The sequence below is a fragment of the Diabrotica virgifera genome, chromosome 9 (genome assembly GCF_917563875.1).
Source record: "Diabrotica virgifera virgifera chromosome 9, PGI_DIABVI_V3a".
Taxonomy (NCBI): Eukaryota; Metazoa; Arthropoda; class Insecta; order Coleoptera; family Chrysomelidae; genus Diabrotica; species Diabrotica virgifera.
Window position 1 is genome coordinate 193,248,055 of NC_065451.1, and position 20,884 is coordinate 193,268,938.

Consider the following 20,884-nt stretch of genomic DNA (forward strand, 5'->3'; position numbering starts at 1 on the left):
AGCGGTCTGGCTTGTGCGTCCGACGCGAGGAATCGCATGCGCCTGCTGCATCGACTGGTTATGATAGCAGTGCTTTGCAGTGACTGCATGCGTCCATTTCATAAAACAACAAAAAATTTGACATAGAATTTAAAAGTTTGTTGTTTATTGTTTATCAACTTATGATAACGAGGTTCGAGGTTTAAGAAGCTTTGTTAATTAATATTTTAATAATATGTAATTTACAGATATAAATAAGCAATGCTGTTGTTTTCATAATTGCACAGAGAATAAACATTTTGTACTAACCTATGTGACACCAAGTTTGTCTTCTGGTGTTATCACTCTCTTTACCATTCTTGTAGGAGATTTTGTTGTCTTCCTTAATAGCACATAACAAGAAATGGAACTGGTTCTTCGTCACGCGAAAGAAACTATGAAACTTGGTCTCATTATCAACCATATATTTACTTATTAAATTGGTTTGGTATCCTTCCTCAACCCTATTCAGATACATTTAATCAGTTTTACTCTTTTTTGGTTTACCATCATTTTTAAAATGTTCTCCTCCAATTCTTGCTCTTTTAATATGTGAAGATAAACCTGTCTCTGTAGATGCTCCATTATTATTATCACTAATTTAATTACTACTTACTACTATTACTACTACCTACTAATTATAAATTACTAAATATTAGTACCTATTATTATAAATTACTAAATATTACTATTATTATGAATGACTAATGAATATTATTAATTACTAAGCATTAGGTACTATTATTATAAATACTATATATTCCTATTATTATTAATTACTAAGTATTACTATAATTATAAATTACTAAATATTAATATTATTATAAATTACTATGAAGCAATGTTACTGTTATCGGTGCTATTAGATAATATATAACATAACCCATTATTTTTAAAATTCCCGCTTTTCATCAGCTGTTATATCTGCGGTGGGATCACGATCGGTAGAATGGTAGAATGCTGACGTCACGTTGCCTAGCAACCGTCGATTATCGCCTGCAAGCGTAAATTTGGTATCACGATGAATAGAATGGTCGTTTCCAGTCGAATTTTATCCCCACCCTTGTAGAATAAAAATCCTCCTCAAACTACCACTTCTTAGCTGTAGAAAGGACGGTTAATCTCTTTCTTTCTCATGTTAATAAACAAAAACAGAACCAATATGGCAATATGACAGATATTTATTTTTCCCGCTTCCGTATTTTTTGTCTTGTTTATTGTTATTGTTTATGTTCACTAATATGTTTTACATAATATTTCAATCAACGGTTTTTCTCATAGACATGTAAAGAAAGTTTCTCGTGGTTTTTCATAGTGACTGTTTTGCAAAAATACAATTAGTTTTTATTTTGAGATAACTAATAGCAGGATAACGAAGCAACAAACCTAAATAACATGTTTGGCTTTCCTTTATTTGGAGACATCAACTTTATTTCTTCGTGATACTGGTACCTTAAACCTGTACAGAATAGAATTTTGTCTCAAAATAGATTGGTGAATGTATCTACTTACACTGTATGTTTCTTAGATGAATAAAACTTTTTTCTACATAATTGTAGGTACATTTTGATTTTATATACTGTTTAACAACCCATACTTATAGTAAATATATAAACCTACCGCTAATAACCCTAGTGGTTGATGCAGATAAAAAAAAGTTTGACCTTCACTGTGATTGTTTTTAATAAGTTATTTAAATTATTTGTAGTTTTTTTATAAAAATTTGTTTGAATTTAATCTTTTGATTAAAATGCTTATTCTTTTGCACATTATTTGTATTCTGAAAGCTTACCTATATAAAGATGTTTAATGCCTGGTTGCACCAACAGATCTTATTAAACTTTAGACGTGCCTTAAGCTCAGATTGCGAAATATATGTATGTGTGGCATCATTGAGTCTTAGATCAGTTTTCAGCTTGTCACAATGGATTATTTAATTTATTTAGATAAGAATCGAAAATTATGGTGCAATGTGAGTGAAACTTAAAGCGGCCATATCTATGAGCTGAGCTGAGTTTAAGATTTGTTGGTGCTACCAGGCATAAGTTTAGTTAATAAAAATATATGATTTACTATTTTATTGGGAAAAAGCCACAATTTAAGTGAAAAATGAAATTTATTGATGTTTTAACTTCCACTTCCGAAGCAGTTATCGAAATATAAAATATAAATTAATATAATCAATTTTAATTCAACTTATTAATGAGTACTAAAATATTAATTAAGATTTTGTATTTCAATAACGATTTCCGACTTGGAAGTTGAAACGTTAATAAATTTTATTTTTAACTAAATCGTGGAATATTTCACAATAAAATAGTATATTGCATACGATATCACAAAGAAGCAGCTTCAGAACAATATAAAAATATATGTAAATTAACTACAGAGGACAGTCTGACTTTTACAAAATTAACCTTAATTTTTGTGAAATATTTTTTCTCAAAAAATGCATTGTTTCTGCAGAAAAACCTCAGAATCCTCTTACTATTATCATTATAATTTTCAGGTTGAAATAAAAATCAATAATGGGTAAAACATAAACTTTATTTAAACTGAAGAAAACATAAAAACAAATATAATCCATGAACATTATAAAAATAACATAAAGACAAATCTTCATAACAAAGTTGTAGTACTTCTCTATTACATCCAAAACATTTTCTTTCATAGGACTGAAAAAGCACACAGTATTGTCTTAACATTGTTTCATACCAAGACTAAAATAAGAACAAAGAATAAATCACAAATAAACCACAAATTTATGTAAATTGAAAAATAATGCAATTTTACTCTCTATGGCCAGTTTCACCAACAACAAATAAATCAGTGAATAGTTTGATAATTTAAAATTAAATTGACAAATTTTCTTTATATAGATATTTAAAGTGAGATTAACTCGTCAATTCATTTGAAGAGTAAATATTTATTTGATGAATAAATAAAATAAGTACTATTTGACGTTAGAGAAACATAGTTGTGTCAGTTTTATCAGTTGAATAATTTTATTCATCGAATAAACTACTATTCATCTTTGGTGAAACTGGCCATTAGTCAATGAAGCTTTACAATTATTATTTCTAGTGCAAAAATAAGTAATAATATTAAACTACTTATAAAAATTATTATGAAACTTTAAATAAACATTTCTTTAAGATATTTGATCAATGCATCCATAAAACAAAAGTTTTATGTTCAAAATACTTCATAATAAGATATAAAGCTTCACCGTCCAGCAAAGATAACTAAGAAGTGAAAGTAATCTTTGCCAGAATAGAAATGGAAAATGCTTTGATCTCTATTTTAAACGATCTGCTGCAAAAAAGTTTTACATTTGAGTTTCTCCACATCATGTGTTGCACCTCCCCATCTAGCATCGATGTTTAAAATTTTTAAGTCTGGATCACACACCTAAAAGATTGTAATTTTTTACTTATTCTTTATTTTGTTAGTCAAAGTTTTTTCAACACAAATATCAACAAACACTACAAATTTTTGTGATATTTGCAATATAATATATTATGTGATAATACATTATTTTTATAAATTGATTATTGGCAGCATATAGTACATAATATAATATTACAAGTAAGTAGTGTTATATAACGAGTGTTACAATTTCTACATTTTTAGAAAGATAACTTTTCTATTAAGATAGTTATGTTCCCGTTCCGTTGGAGCAATTATAGCAACATGTGTGCAAACTATGGCCCCTACACAGCCAGGAAAGTTAAACTTCTGCATAAATTTTCTTTTAAAATTCTCTTTTTGAACGAATGTAGTAGGAAAGATAATCGACTCTTCACTTAGATGTTCAATTGTTAAATTTGTTACATCATTTAAACGGTTGCTAACAGTATTTTAGGCAATTGATATAGTAGTTATATATAGGCATAAAGTGAAACGTACGCCGATGTGTTTAGTATATTAGTATACAAAATGTATATACACATCAACGTTCATTTCACTTTATGTTTTGACTTAATTTGTTTGAAAATGAATCGCTACACGTGGGAAAAGTTATAGCGGACGAAAAATAACTGATAGCTCTGACCGACTACTCTTTGATAGGAACTTATTGCATAAAAATAAGTGAGGTAAAAATTTACAGTGAAGGCTCAACACTGCTTGGATGAACGGATTATCACATATTATGAGGTATAAGCCTCTCAAAAAAATAGTTCACCATGTCTGTTGTTAATATAAATAAATCTACAAACTCCTAAAGTAAATGCATCACTTTCCCTTCTCATTATTGTCCTCTATATTATACCTATTTATTTCGTTTCTTAATTGCTCATTTCTTTGTATATGAGCAGGAAGCAGGGGTGGCTTTACCTATTGTGCAGGGTGTGCGGTGCACACGGGCGCCGGGATGTTGGGGGGCGCCGAGCGCCAAAGAGCGGGTCCTTTACTTTGTTTTTCAACAAAAAATATGCTTTAAAACGAATAATGAAAAATTACATTGGATTCTACTACACCTTTGGATATTTTAAATTACTTGTATACAAATAAAATACTTTCATTGTTCCCAAATTTGTTCACTGCTCTTAGAATTTACCTCACATTGCCAGTGACAGCAGCGCACAGTGAAAGATCATTTTCTAAATTAAAAATAATTGTCGCTAAGTAATAACAACATTGTCGCAAAGTCGATTGACAAATTTATCACTAGTAAGTATTGAACATGAAATAAAAATTGAAGTAGGTGATGATATATTTATTCAAGATTTTGCTAATGCAAAAGCACGAAATGTATCTATCTTTTTTATCTTGTAGTATGTGTGTCCTGTTATAATTCGTTAATAAATTATTTTTTTTAAATAATCACAAGTTTGTTCTTTTTTATTCATCTAACCAATTCCTTTCTAAAAGTAGGGGAGAGTCGGCTATTGGTGCGCACCTAAGGTTACTTCAGGATATTCCACAAACTTGAAACATTTCAGTTTCCAAATTTTTTGAAGATATACTTCAAAGGCTTAGGTATATTGATAGTGACCTCATTTAATGAATGGTTGAACAGTAGAAGAGTGAGAGGTGAAATTTCCAAAGAGTGTAATGCGCACAATTACTTGACCTATTCGGCTAATGGTGCGCATATGTCGGATAACTGTGCGCAATAATAGAACTTAAAAATGACCTTCGAAAATGTAGCTTATTGAATATAAATATTAAAGGGACAAACAAATATACGGAAAACGATAAGAAACCAAGTTACACATATTTAAAAAAAATCTAAGTATTGCAGAATTCACAAATATATCCTTCTGAACTATCCTGTCGTATACACATGGCACGAGACCATTGGCAATATATTGAATACTTGCACCATACCTCATATTTTTGCTATTATCACCGCAATACACAGAAGTCATTTTGATCTGACACGAGATCTTCCAACTCATCATTATGGCACAGTTAACTTTCTGAAATAACTTCGGAGCTGCTGTGTTCAAAAATTTTTCTTTTTATACCTTTTTTCAATTTCGTGGTTTTTTTTTGCCCCTTTTTCTACTTTGACGGTTGTTTAACGCTTGTTTACGATTTATGGCGCAGTCACAAAACGTAAAAAATGCCTTTATATACCTTGCCGGCTAATTATGGGCAATACGCACCATTAGACGACGTTACACTTCACCACAAAACACAAAATTTGATAAAAACAAAAAAGAATCGAGCAAAACTAACTATTTCAGTGTTTAAACGGTAAATAAATAAAGGATATAAGTATCTACTATTTAACCTTTATGTCTGTCAAGAAAAAAAGTTATCGCTTATTTTCTCAGACACACAAATAATATCATACCAAGCGAAAACCTGTAAACGATAACTGCCAACCGGTAAAGTATCTCCCGGCGTTTGTTTGTTTTTACCAAAATTGGCAAAATTGCTTACTAAAATCACTAGCCAGTTGTGTCTGAATTTAACGAACAGACTATACCTCCGCATACTATGATGTTATATCGAGCTCTCAAATAAAAATTGGAAAAATAAAAAGACTTTACTACATTCATGTCAACATTTTTTACAAGAATTCTCAAACCATAGCAAGCTCTGCTTAGTTCTTTGCAAAGATTCTCGATATGATATGTGAAATCAAAGTTTTGGTCAATCCAAACCCCTAAGCATTTGACATATTCAGAAAAGGGTATTAGATGTTCATTTAGGTTAATATTGTCAGGTGTGTCTGGACCGCGGTTTGTTTTAAAGAATACAGCTTTAGTTTTTTCAGGATTTAAAACTAGTCTTGAATTCAAGAACCAGTTTTCTACTTCTGACATCAAAGAGTTACCTTCCAGAACTAGTTCAGGTAAATTTCGAGCAGAAACCAACAGTGTACTGTCATCTGCATAATTAATAATTAATTCCTTAGTTTTAATACCCCATGTACTAGTACTAGGTAGGTACCTATTCGACTATTCCATTTTGACTGCGCATCCACCAAAGGGCGCCAGGGCATCGACTGCACACGGGCGCTACATGGGCTAGAGCCGCCTCTGGCAGGAAGCATCTAAAAGTCGAACTATATCAGTATTTAATATAAACATCAAAATATATTAATAATAATTAATAATTAAATAGTTCACTATGTCTGTTGTTGATATAAATAGATCTACAAACTCCTAAAGTAAATGCATCACTTTCCCTTCTCATTATTCTCCTCTATATTATACCTATTTATTTCATTTCTTAATTGCTCATTTCTTTGTATATGACCAAGTATCCGAGCAGGAAGCATCTGAACGTCGAACTATATCGGTATTTAATATAAACATCAAAATATATTAATAATAATGATATGAACCTACAACTTATTAATGTGTTATTTTTCCTTTACAGTAACAGGAATTTATAGAAAAAATACCTACATAAAAATACCTTAATATAACAATGTTCTCTAGTCACAGGTAAAATTTAAAAATTTAGTGATTTCTAATAAAATAGTTCCAAACAACCCAAGACAAAAATATACAAATTGAAAATAATCACAAATTATAATCTTTCTTTAGGTTAGCTTTTTGAATACAACCACCACAAAATAAAGACAACCACACGTCAAACAGCAATATTTTTAAGAAGAAGAAGCGATATTTTTAACATGGCTAGTAGAATATCCGAACATTGCCGAGCACCGATTCTACTTTCCCAAGCGTGTTAACGTGATACCAAAATTGTCGATTGTAGAATTATTTTTGTGACGTCAGCATTCTACCATTCTACTGATCGTGATCCCACCACTGATGCGTCTAAACGCACAAGAGAGACCACCCCAACCACTGCGTTAATTGCTTGCGGCTGCTGCTTGCGTCGAACGCATGCGACAATCGCATAAGAGAGACTGCGCCTTAAGAAACGGACTGGAGACGGAAGAAAATATTATTCAATTTATAGATCGACGTAGCGGAATTTTTGCGCATGAGTAGAAAGAGTAAACAATGACTTAATTCTAATTCAACAACATAGCCTATAAATTATACGAACAGTAAACAAACTTTGTGTTTATTTATTTATACTTATACTATTATTTATTATAATATTTATCTGTTTTGTGTGTTACATGGATTAAAGGGCGCTTTACAGCTTGCAATTCCACCTGCAAGACGCAAGAAAGTTGCCTAAAGGCATGCGCAGTATGTCGTCAGTTGATTATTGCATGCAACTTCTTGCAATTGCGCGATAATCGGTTTGGTGCCATTTTTTCTGCAAGTTTTCATGCAAGTCTAGGGGAATTTGATTTTTCCACAATATCAAATGTCATTGACGACACGGATTCACGAATACATGCCGATCAGCTGTTTTCTGTTTGTGAAATATATCAATGATGGAAATGAATGAATAATGAAATGGCACTTTCTGAGATTCTATAATTATTGTAAATTGTATATTAAGCTACGAAAGCTCTCTCTCCTCTAGCTAAGTACCTTAGGATAATAATTAATTTGTGTTTCGCAGAAATAGTATTTCGAAATATAGATTTCTTTGTAATTGTTCAATTTTTCCCAAGGGTTTATTAAAATGTACATTCATTCCTAGAAAATTAGAGTCATTTTCATCATCTACTTGGATAAATTCTTCTGTTGGAGATATATTATTACCCCTCTTCTTGTTCAACTAAGATCTTACTCACCATCTCCGATCTCGGCGTTCTAAATTAGTGACTAAAAGGCTGGCTGCAGCAATAATAATACTTAAAGTTGCTGCTACCGCCGTTTTCCTTTTATATTTGGTTATTTCTGATAGTCTTGGCATTTCGAAATTTACCAAGTTAAATAAACAGCAATAAAGTAATTAAAAAAAACAATAAGTTAGGTTAAGGGTAAAACTTTCAAATTGCATGCAAGCCGGGTTGCAAGCTGTAAAAGACCATGCAATAGACTTGCATGAAAGTCTTGCATGCAAGAAATTGCAGCAAGTTTTCTTGCAAGCTGTAAAGCGGTCTTTAGGAAATAAACGAAAGTATGCTCTTTGGTGCCGCATGCCGTGGGATTTCCAACTATTTTGTTCCATTTCCTGGTCTTTAAATGTTTATTGGATTTACCTATCGTATAATATGTGTGGATAACCACGAATTAGGCTAATAAACAACTCATATTTATCTGAAATATTGAAATGACTCTATGATATATTTTTATTAAATTAATAACTTAACATCCATTGTATTAACAAATAATTAACAAAATTCGAATATGTTGACAATCAACTTTTTACACAACACAAGGAATGAGAGGGCGGGGCGGGTCCACTTTGAGTGACAGAACAAAATTCTGCCTTATGATTGGCCAAACGGAAGAAACGCACTGTAAAAGATGAAAGTTGGTCATCTCTTATGTTACGTTACGTTTCTCTTACGTTCCGTCAGGCGCTTGCGTTCATCTATAAACACGAGTACACAAAATTCGGTGTTGATCTTTTCCAGTGCGTCTCCGTTGCGTCTACGTCTACGCTACGTCAAACTATAAATCCAACTTTATTTTGCTCAGTAAAATATTCGTTGTCGAAGTAATCCAAAACAGGCGTATGTTCAGGGGCGTCATTTGCCTGGCCCTAAAAAATGACTGAAATTTACAAAAAGTACATCAATATTCATCATAACATCATATTTATAATGTATTGTATATATAGTGCTTGCCCCCCAAACAAAATTTCAAATGACGCTCCTGCGTATGTTCGTGGAATAGGGTAATAAAGTATGCTGCAAAAGTATGGAATAAATTGATTGTTTGAGGAACAGGAACAGGAACAGACGACTTAAAAATACTTCAAAGTACGTCAGATTTCATTTTTAAAGTATTTCATAATTATTGGTACAGTCGTTACAACGGATCTTTGTACAAACGTAATTGATTTGCAAACAAAACAAGTTAAATAAAAGTATAGGTTCTTCTTCAGAACCAGAACAATAAAAGACTTAATTCGTCTTTTAATAAAAATCTAGGGTTAAAACCCACTTTAATTTCCATCCCTTCTTTAATTTTAATATTACATCTAAATTTTGCCACATCTATTTCTCCAGATAATAACTTAACTTACACTTAAAATTTTAACTCAAACTAAAAAATCTACAATCACATAACTTGACGCCATATTGGCTTTTTTATTGTTGCCTAGCTATTTATAATTAATTCTCTCCTTTTCACGGAACCTGTTCCTTTTACTTTTAGCACTATCTTATTGTTTTGTCAAATATTTTGGATGTCCTGGAAATATTTTTGGAACAGTATTTTCTTTAAAAGGAGGTCTTTTACTTGAAAAAGTATTAAAAAACCAACTAAATGCATAATATTATGTAAACATACACACACAGATATTTTTATAGGACCTCTAGCCCCCATTGCCAAATTTAAATGTTTTGGGCGTTTTCTACGGGAGCCAGACTAACTTCATGGTACTCATCAAAAATAAAAACATAACCCCAAATTTGATTCAACTTTAGACCACAGCATAGAAAACGCAACAGCAGTGACACACTAGAAGGCGGGAAAAGTTCGCGCACTATTACGGCGCAGATCGTCGGCCATTTTGTGCGTAGTACCAGACAATGTAGAAAATCGACAGTGTTGCCGATTTGTACATAATTATCAGATTTACTTAACTTTTATGACATTCTGATAATATTAAATATTTTTTAACATAATTTTATACGTATGCCTGTAAGAATTATGTCAATAATTGGGACATAACACAAAATATTGACGATGAATGGCGATTGTATTGTTAATCTTTTGCATAAATTCCAGAAATTATTCAAAAAGAATCTCTCACGAGTAATAAAGTTGGTGACATCGGCAACACTGATGAACTAACACATCACATCACCACTGACATGTACTACGCGAAAAACGGCGACCCTGTACTTTTCAACTTCAAAGGCGGCATCAGGGAGTGTCCTTGCTGATTTCGTTTATTATGCTGTGTTTAGACTAAAATTTATTTGTTGTTTTGAATATGTTTAAACGATGGATAAAGTTAAAGAGAAAAATAAATATACTGAGTTTAAAGATATAAATGGAAATCAAATTAATTTACATATACAAGAAATTTCCCACTGTGTTAAAATCACAATAGTCAATTGTAGAAAAGGCCTATATAGGAAATGTATAATTATATTTATAATAGCAAGTCTTGATTTGATTTGTTGGGTGTTGAATATTCTTTCCATAAATGTGATTTTTACGATTTTATGCCTGGTATTGATTTATTTGTATTCAGCATGCAACATAACTACTGAAGGTAGGTAATTGTAAATATGTCAAAATTATTTAACAATTTTGATGGATAGACTCCTCTTGACTAACTTTACAACTTGAGTCTTCCTTGTATCCACTATTGCCCTCTATCTTCTACGATTGTGTACGTCCATTTTCCATTGTTGTTCTCCATCCTCAATCCTAGATAAATTGGCTTCAATGTCATCCTTCCATCTTTTTCTGGGACAGCCTACTGATCTACTGTCTGGTCTCTCAAAAAATACTGTCTTTAACACTAAGTCTTCCTCTGATCTTGCTACATGACGTGCCCATCTTATATGGTTAGATTTTATACGTCTGATGATGTTTTTAGTAGTAATAAAGAGTCACCAACTCAGCATTATGGGGCCTTCTCCAGTCTCCTGTCAATTGATCTCTTTGAGGGCCAAATATCATTCTGAGAACCTTCGCTTCAAATACCAGCAGCTTAATGGAAATTGAAGAGCATAATAATTATAATGTCTATCTTATAAACTGTATGCGCAAAATAATGTACTGTCGACTGTGGGGAATATTATAGACTTTACTGTGTCCATCCTATAGTCTATCATATTTACGGTGACCATATGTACTTATTTAAGTAGGACAGTACTTATTTTTAAATATTGTCCTAATGTACTTTAAAACCTTTCTAAGGACACGCGAATGTACTTATTTTTTCTAAAAAATGAATATTTTTATCTTTTACTACTTTTAAACAAATTTCTTTGTATATTTTTCTTTTTGTATACATATATGGTTTCCAATATTTCCATTCTTTTGTTGACTCTTCTCATGACTTCGTTGTTTGTTACAGTCTCGGTCCATGCTATCTTCAGGTACCTTCACCCACAGTTCAAATGCTTCCAACTTTTTAGTAGTCGACCGTTAATTGACCATGCTTCTATCCCGTAAAGCAGAGTCGAGAAAATATAACACCTTGCCAGCCTAACTCTCAAGTCTTAATTATTTCAGTTCTCTTGCACAAACTACCTTTCTTATTTTATTGAAGTTGGTTCTTGTCTTCTCTATTCGAACTTTGATTTCTTTGGAGTAAGTAATCGTTTGTGTGATTAATTATTGTGCCAAGATAGTTGTAGTCTTCAACTTGTTCTAAAGTTTTACCTTTAATTGTCAGGCTTTCATCATTATTTTGGGTTTTTGATATCCTCATAAATTTAGTTTTCTTGATGTTTACTGATAATCTATATTGTTCTCCACACTCAACTATCTTGTTCATTAGATTTTGGAGGTCTTGGAGGTTGTCCGCTATTATGATAGTGTCGTCCGCATATCTAATGTTGTTAATTGGCGTTCCATTTAGGTACCTTTATTCCTGCTTTTTCTCCCTCAAGAACTTTTTTCATAATTTCTTCAGAGTATGCATTTAATAGTAGTAGTGACAATACACACCCCTGTCGCACTCCTCTTTTAATTTCGAACTCTTCTGATGTGTGTTCGTTAATGCGTATGTGTGCCTGCTGTTTATAATATAGATTTGTTGTAATTCAAAGGTCATTGTATTGTAATTGTTTTGCTTTGAGGATGTCCATTAGCTCTGTGGCAGACTTTATCGAAAGGCTTGTTGTAATCTATGAAACAGACGTACATATTATCCTGGTTCACATCCAAGCATCCCTGGATTAGTAGTGTAAATCCAAAGTGGGTTTCTTCAATATCCATATCAAGTGTTTGGTAAATGCGTTTATGAATGATCTTTAAAAACATTTTAAGTGTGTGAGATATCAGGCGTATGGTGCGGTGGTCGTACACAAAACTTCACTGCACAAGTGAAACATTTTTACACAAAATGTGTAACCTACTTAGAAAACTGGAGTACAAATTTTCATTTTCATACACATGTCTCATGTGGAGAACAACATGATACAAAATCTTGTAAAAAAACCTAGAAACCCTCCGGCTAAGGCATATGCAAACAAGATCACCCTGCTAACTATAAGGGCTGTGTTGTCTACATGGAACTAGTAGAAAACAGAAATATGCCAAAAAGAGGAAACCAACAGCCCCAAAAAAAAACATTTAACAACCCTCATGTAAGTAATGAAACAAATCAGCTAAACACTACTCTACAAAATCATTACAGAACATATGCAAATGTGACAGCACATCAAATCAACCACGACCAAGAACCTAAAACTAACATAGAACTACAACTAATAACATTCCTTAACGAGTTCAAAAACATGTTCTCACAACTCATGAGTCAAAATAATAGTATGATATTAAACTTACTCACACAAGTCATTAACCGAAGGAATTGTTAATGTTAAACATACGTAGAATTGCCACATGAGCAAAGTTACTTCGCCAAAGTTGACCGAAGTCCGAAGTACTCTCTCTACACACTCGTTCTACTTCGCGAGGAAGTGCGATACCGATAAAGAGCGGTGCGATACCGACAAAGATCCCTTTGGCCAGACCGACAGCGACAGAGAATGGAAGTAGAACGAAGTGAGGCAAAGTTACACAAGGTGGCCGTCTACACTCTCGTACTTGTTGAACCTCGATCGACTTCGGCGAGAGTGTGGAGCTCGCATAAGAAGTGAAATAACATGGAACGATGTTTGTTATTCTCTCGAAGCTTTTAATAAATTGTAAATCAAGGCAACCATGTTAAACGAAGATCAACTCTTTGACGAACTGGGAATTTCGAAAGACATGGCTACAAGTGAAAAAATTGCTGAGTGGAACAGAGAAGAAAAAATAGTCAGGATCGATGGCTTAAAGTTTTTAAGTGTGTAGATCAATTCAAACTGAAAAACTTACAAATATTATGCAAATTTATTTTTTGTCTTCCGGGTACTAGTGCGGCTATCGAGCGTTTATTTTCTGTAATAAATAATTATTATTGGACGTCGGAAAAGTCACAAATGTCCATATCACTCTCAAGGCAGCGATGCTGGTGTACGCAAATTTTGATGAGACTTGTATGAAATGTTTCATTTACTTCAGTCGAAGCCGGACCTTCTTAAATTAATTTTAAGTTCAGAAAAATATGAATGATGCAAAACACCGGAAGAAGATGAGGCTATTCCAGGTCCCTCATCTAAAAACTCTTAATTATTACAGGCTTGTAACTTTTTCAAAGTTAATGTAATGTGTTATATTTAGTTTAATTGATATATTTTTTTATTTAGTTTAATTGATATATTTTTTTATTTAGTTTAATTGATATATTTTTTTATGTTTAGCTAGTAGTCCATTCTTTCACGGTTTTTGCTCTCTCTAAATTTTAAAGAACCGCTTGGATTGACATGAAATTTGGCGTACATATAGCTTACATGTCAAAGAAAAAAAGTGATATTGTGCCGATGTGTGCTTTTGCCCTGGGGTGACTTTCACCCCCTCTTGGGTGTGAAAATATATATGTCCAAACTAAGTCTGGAAATGGGTAAACTGACTAATTTTAAGTAACTTTTGTTCTATAGAGCTTTTTCGCCAAGTCAACACTTTTCGAGTTATTTGCAAGTGAATATGTTCATTTTTCAACAAAATAACCACATTTTTAGACGGTTTTTCGCAAATAACTCAAAAAGTAAGTACTTTGTCGAAAAAAACGTTCTTAGCAAAAATATAGCCTATAACAAAGTAAAAAAATGGTGTACGCGTTAGGTCTCTGAATCTCGTAGAACCAGAGTTATAGCTAATGAAAAATAGATTCATATTCACTAAATTTCAAATTGAATATTTCGACGTGAAATATCCAAAAAATTAAGCTCTTTTTGGGGAAAACCTATTATAACTTTTTTAAAGTGCTTTAAAAAAGCTTTATTTCTGTTTTTACAAAAAGTTTCTAGCATTAAATTTAAGCAAGTTACGCTCAAAATAAAGTTGGTCCCTTTTGTTTTTGCAAAAAAAAATCGGGAAGACCACCCCCTAATTAGCAACTTAAATTAAATTAATCGTTACCGCTCCACAAATTATTTTACTTATATTGTGTTTATATGATCTGTAAGTTTCATCGATTCAAAGTGCTTATTTTTGAAAAAATTTGGTTTCAAAGTAAAATTTTTAAAAATTTAAATTTTGAAAAATATGCTTTTTTTCAAAATAACTTAAACATTGTTAGAGATACCAAAAATCTCGAAAAACAAAAAAAGTAAGATTTGCTTTTCTGAATATCATGTATTTTTTTGTTTTTCTGTTAGACAATAATTGATTAAGATTTGGTGTTTCTAAATTTGCATACATTCGTGATCAGTGACTCGTTCAACCCCTTTTAACTACAGCTCTTTCAATAATAAGGACTTTGAACCGATGAAACTTACAGATCATATAAACAATATATATACGAGTCAAGAAACTTGTGAAGTCGTAACGATTAAGTTCATTTAAGATACTAATTAGGGGGTGATATTCTCGATTTTTTTACCAAAACCAAAAGAGACTAACTTTATTTTGAGCGTAACTTGTAATTTTGATGCTAGCAATTTTTTTTATAAAACAAAAATGAAGCCTTTTTTAAACACTTTAAATAAGTTGTAATGAGTTTTCCCCGAAATGTGCTTCATTTTTGGTTATTTCACGTTAAAGTATTCCATTTGGAATTTGACGAATATGGACCTATTTTTCATTAGCTATAACTCTGCTTCTACTAGGTCTAGAGACGAGACACCATTTTTTTAAATTGTTTACAGGCTATATTTTTACTAAGAATGTTTTTTCGACAAAATACATACTAATTGAGTTATTTGCGAGAAACCGTCTAAAAGCGTGGTTATTTTGTTGAAAAAAAATGAACAGATTCACTGCCAAATAACTCGAAAAGTATTGACTTAGTGAAAAAACTCTATAGAACAAAAGTTACTTAAAATTAGCCAGTCTATCCATTTTATGACTTTCTTTGGACAAATATGTTTTCACCCACAAGAGGGGGTGAAAACCACCCCCAGGGCAAAAGCACATATCGGCACAATATCACTTTTTTTCTTTGACTTGTTAGCTATGTGTATGCCAAATTTCATGTCAATCCAAGCGGTTCTTTAAAATTTAGAGGTTTTGCAATATTTTACCGTTAAAGAACGGACTATACATAGTTTATTTATTTTGAATGCCAAAAAGCTATATTTGTCCAATAACAAGATACATTTTGCGTTTTTAATACATTTTTGTTTTTTGTACTTTTTTTTCTTTAAAAAGATATGGTCACCGTAATCATATTACACCCATAAAGATTCATTTTTCAAAATGATCAATTACGTTTTTTTTCAATTTGTTGACAAAATCTGATTTGGCATTTACAATGTTGTTTCAGCAAAGTGTTCATTTGTTATATATATACAGTGCTAGTCAAAAGTCCGTACACCCCCTCGTATCTTTTGAACGGTTATACCAATAATAGTGAAATTTGGAGGGAGGAAATAAACAGACGTAGGCTTCTTAACTAGTTATGACAGGTGACGTAATAGTGACAGATGACTTTACAGCGCCACTGTGACAGATAATTTTAAATGGTACCTTATAGCAAGTGACACCTCGTTTGAAAGGTATTGCAAATACCTATTCAGTCATACTAATTTTGTTTAAGTTTAAGCTAATTTTGATGAATAAATGAAATAAATATAAAATTGTAGCTTTGCATTTAATTAATAAAAATTCAAAATTCCGCCTATGAATACTTGTCAAAAAGGTTGACGTTGACGTAAAAACTACTAGAGAATTGAAAAACGTCAACTCTTTTGACAAAAAACCCATAGGCGGACATTTGAATTTTTATTAATTAAATGCGAAACTACAATATTATATTTATTTAATTTATTCACCAAAATCAAAATCAACTTAAACCCAAAAAAATTAGTATGACTGAATAAAAATTTTGAATACCTTTCAAACGAGGTATCACTTGCCATAAGGTCCCATTTAAAATTATCGGTCACAGTGGCTCTGTAACGTCATCTGTCACTATTACGTCACCTGTCATGACTAGTTAAGAAGCTTACATCCGTTTATTTCCTCCCTCCAAATTTCACTATTATAGGTATAACCGTTCAATAGATACGAGGGGGGGTACGGACTTTTGACTAGCACTGTATAGTGACTGTACACCCCGATGTGAGGCTAAGTCACAAAAGCTTTCTAGATCCTATTTCTTGGGAGGATCAGTCTCTTTTGCTTATGTCATCTTCTTAACGATTTCTCTTCATTTTTCTTGTCTCTAGTTTTTCCCTACCATTTTCTGCCTCCTGCGTTTTTTAAGCCTTCTTCAACTTCTTGCAGCCACTTTGGTCTTGATCTTCCTCCTGTATTCGATTCTAGCATAGCATATGCCACTGCTTCATCTCCTGACCACCAGATGTGACCTAACCATCTAACTCTGCATTGCTTTATTTTGGTCACAATATCTTCTTCCAGTACTTTCCTAATCTCTGCATTTGTTCGGCTTCTATATTCATTATGCTCTGTCTCAGTGTGGTTCTCATGATCTTTCTCTCCACTATTCTCATCAAGTTCTTGACTTTGGAGGTAAACTACACGATGTCATTTCGAACAACTGTGTTTGCAACAAATTTTCGAGCACTTAGAATGTTATAAAAATCTGATACATCCCATAATTGTTTGATAGATAATATGTCCATATTTTAATGATAATTTATAACCAATTTGTATAATCCAACTAATAAAGTGAGTGCATTAAAAGAACTTATTAAAAACAACACTATGTCCACATAGTGCAGTTTACCTCCGAGGTCCAGAGTTTTCTTCATGTTTTGGTCATCATTAGGTACTTCTACTGTGAATAATAATATTGGTCTAATTATAGTGTTATACATTCTCATCTTGGTTTTCATAGTCAGTATTTTGCTTTTAAGTAATGTTTTATTCGCTGCCAATAATTTTTTTTCTTCATTTATTGACTAAAATATTTTTTTACCCATTTGTAGAAAGTCTAGTCATGATTAAAGATGTGGGTATCGAGATTTCATCGAAACAAGTGGTTGGTGTAAAAAAGATGTTTTTTCCTCAAGAACAAGTACAAAAGATTTTTATTAACGAAGTAATTTTTAGGGTAAGTTATTTTTTCAATTAAATATTAACAGAAAATTAAACAAAACATTTTTTAGAACAAAGTACTATTTATGTTGACATTATTTGTTAGAGATTTTAAAGATAATGAAAAGTTGGTTCCGCTATTTACTGTAAGTATATCAAGAATTATTATCTTTATGACCACTGTCTGCAGGGCCGCCGCTAAGGTGTTGGCCGCCCGTGTGCAACCTAATATTTGCCGCCCTCTTCCAATTTCAACCCTTTCGAAAAATGTACATACTTACTAGTTTTTAAAGAAATGTGCAGAATATGCATAACACTAATAATTTGTAAATAGATAAATACTTGATCATTTATTAGACTAATATCCATGATCCAACGTCCATTATATATGTATCCTAATATCCTAAACGTCCATTTAATTAAAATAAACCGTGAATAGATACTTAACATGAACACATAAAAAAACTAAAAACGGACTTTTCGGGCATTCGTTTCGGAAAACTTGTTGACAATGTTTAACAATGCTTTTTTTTGTTTGTTTTCTGGCCTTGGTGTTGAACCTTTAACAACGTAATTACATATACTTACATCTAGCTCAGGGGAGTTATGTGTAGTGTGTGTGTTGAGTAAATATCTTGTCACTTTAAAAAGTCGACTTCATTGTCTTTCCAAAGAGATGCTAATTGTATCAGAATGTCTGCAGTCCCTCCGGTGAGTACCGATTCCACAAGGATAGAAACTATTATTTTTAATAAATGAAATGTCTGTCTGTCTGTTCTCTTCTCCCTCTATTTCTCTTCCTGTTCTCTTTCTTTCTTCCTCTCTCTTGGTTTGCTGTTTCTCTCTTTCTTCCCTCTTATCTTCTGTCTTTTCCATTGCTTTTGTTTGCGCTGGTTCTACATCTGATTTATTCCTTTTCTTCCACTTCTCACCTCCAGCTTTTCTCCCCTCGAGTTTTGTTCTGTCCTTTTTACCTCCCTCTTTTGTTTTCTCTTTCGCCCCCTGCTCTCTCTCTTCCGCCTTTATTGTTTTTGTTTTTTGATACCATTTTTCTTCCAACGAGTTGGGTCGTCTAGGTAGGTGTCGGTTGGGTAGGGATGGGTGTCGAATAATAGTTGGGAGTATTAACTATCACACAGGGACAGGTTAGGTTGTTATGAAGAGCAGGAGAAGCTGTGGAGGTATTCTACTTGAGCCTCCACATTGGGACGAGAAAAATATCTAACAAGTCCGAAAGCCGCTTTGAATGAAAAAGTATTCCCAGAACTGCTTTATGACTTATATAGTTGCAAAAGGGCAGTGCATACAATAAATAATATTTTCTGATATTTTTGTTTAGATTAGGATGAAAAAAATATCTATAATTATAAATGAAACGCATTTTAGTATTATCAGATAATAATAATAGCTTACAGAATTATCTGAACCATTACTATTTAATTATTTGAATTTATTTTCGTTTTAAAAAAAGTATTATCATCAGTGGCCTGCTTTTGGCCGCCCGTGTGCGATGCACACATAGTAGCGGCGGCCCTGACTGTATACTTACTAATTTTTTTACTTGTTAAATATTGTTATATGTAATATGTTTGCTTTCACTTAATTAACACATCCTCATACTCATTGTTTTTATGTCTTTAAAGAGTAGGCTTCTATTTTTTACATTTCCCCATAAACTTCCTTTGTTCATACCAATATTAACCCTTTCACAGACATGCCTAGTCTAACTATCTCACACCAAAATTTCTCTTATTTCTCGCACACTGTTTCCAGGAACTTACCATTCACTTGTTCTTTTTGCTTATTACTTCAGCATTGACTGTATTCAGCCTGTGAGACAGGAGAGGCAAAGGAAGGGAATTTAAAAAATAGAAAATCATCAGGAGAGGGCAGAATACTGCATGAAGTATGGGGACCAGATCTGATCAACTATTAAAACTAATCCAAAATATAATGGAACAAAACAGAATGTCACAAGAATGGAGATCAAGCATCCTTATACCTCTCATCAAAAAGGGAGACCCCGAGCATTACGGATTAATTTATTAAATAACAAAAGTAATGAAATTATAATACTAACAGAAGAACAACATGGCTTTAGGTAGCAAGAGAAATCATTAGAATACAACAAACCGGCATATTTGTTTTGTGGACCTTAAGAATGTATTTGACATGGCCCAATTAAAGGATGTTGTTCACTTATTGTATGCAAGGCAGGTACCTCTAGGAATAATCAAAACAATCAATAATATCTACCAGAACAACACAGTAAAAGTAGATGCAGAACTAACTGATCTGTTTGAACCTGGCAATAGGATAATGTAGGGTGATTCCATTAGTCCTGTAGGTATTGTTCAACCTGATCATGGATGACATAATAAAAAAGTAAGAACTAAAATAGGACACCAAATGTGAGAAAACCAACTTCAAGATAATCTACTTGCAGCCTAAGGAACACTGATGATCTAATGTTCAACACCCAATCTGCCGTCCTCAAATAAAACACGGTATGTGCAGCCAACTTAAAACCGAGAAATCGGCTCTCAAAGTTTTTATCTCAGGACTCTATATGCACATACCTACGGCATTTTCCAATTTGTTGAATTGAAAAACTCGATTTTCAATTTTTTACAGATACCGCATTTTAATTGAGGACGGCCGTAATAGAAACTAGCAATTGATGGTTATTCAACATTCAACAATTAATGTCTTAAGATTTTTTCAAAGTCGTTTGTTTCTGAAATAATGAATCTATTCCATACTTTTGCATCATACCTACTGTATATTGTTACTGGATACAATTTTACCTGAACTTTTTAAAAAGTTTTTTTAGATATCCAAATGTTTTTTATTTTTAGGATATTTTACCACAATTAGCACTACTGAAAATTGTTTACAAACATATCAGACAACTTTGAATATTAATAGGCAATATTATATTTTTCTTTAGAGGAACTTTAGACTGACTTTATTCACATTTATAAATTGTTTATAAATAAAATTTATATATAAATTTGTATATTCATTGAGTTACAAAACTCCTCTTCCTTCCTTCATTTATTATTCCATAACCTTTTTTCTCTCATGGAAGCTGTCTGTTACAAACTGGTCGTAATGCAGGCAATTGA

The 20,884-nt window shown here is 32.3% G+C and overlaps 1 protein-coding gene and 1 long non-coding RNA gene across 4 annotated transcripts; one reads left to right on the forward strand and one right to left on the reverse strand.

Annotated features, from left to right (window-relative positions):
• Positions 1 to 2,547: 2,547 nt before the first annotated feature.
• Positions 2,548 to 7,259, reverse strand: LOC126892922 (uncharacterized). Of its 2 annotated transcripts, none has more exons than XR_007701045.1 (2): positions 6,898 to 7,259; positions 2,548 to 3,429 (listed from the first exon to the last, which is right to left on the reverse strand). It is a non-coding gene; the product is annotated as an uncharacterized LOC126892922 (long non-coding RNA). The 2 variants fall into 2 exon arrangements; XR_007701044.1 differs by having other exon boundaries at positions 6,888 to 7,259.
• Positions 7,260 to 10,359: 3,100 nt separating this feature from the next.
• Positions 10,360 to 20,773, forward strand: LOC126892923 (uncharacterized). 2 transcript variants are annotated; one of them, XM_050662837.1, is made up of 4 exons: positions 10,363 to 10,749; positions 17,648 to 17,772; positions 17,828 to 17,902; positions 20,615 to 20,773. In XM_050662837.1, exons 1-4 carry the CDS (start codon positions 10,476 to 10,478, stop codon positions 20,672 to 20,674), a joined length of 534 nt encoding a protein of 177 aa, XP_050518794.1. In that variant the 5' UTR covers positions 10,363 to 10,475; the 3' UTR covers positions 20,675 to 20,773. The 2 variants fall into 2 exon arrangements, with proteins under 2 accessions (XP_050518795.1, XP_050518794.1); XM_050662838.1 differs by lacking the exon at positions 17,828 to 17,902 and having other exon boundaries at positions 10,360 to 10,749.
• The last annotated feature ends 111 nt before the right edge of the window (positions 20,774 to 20,884 follow it).

Excerpts from the sequence above, each read along its gene's own strand:
- LOC126892923 (XM_050662837.1), top strand. The coding sequence starts at position 10,476 with ATGGATAAAGTTAAAGAGAAAAATAAATATACTGAGTTTAAAGATATA. Across the intron at positions 10,750-17,647 it reads ATGCAACATAACTACTGAAG|AAAGTCTAGTCATGATTAAA; the intron begins GTAGGTAATTGT and ends ACCCATTTGTAG. Across the intron at positions 17,903-20,614 it reads AGTTGGTTCCGCTATTTACT|GATATTTTACCACAATTAGC; the intron begins GTAAGTATATCA and ends TTTTATTTTTAG.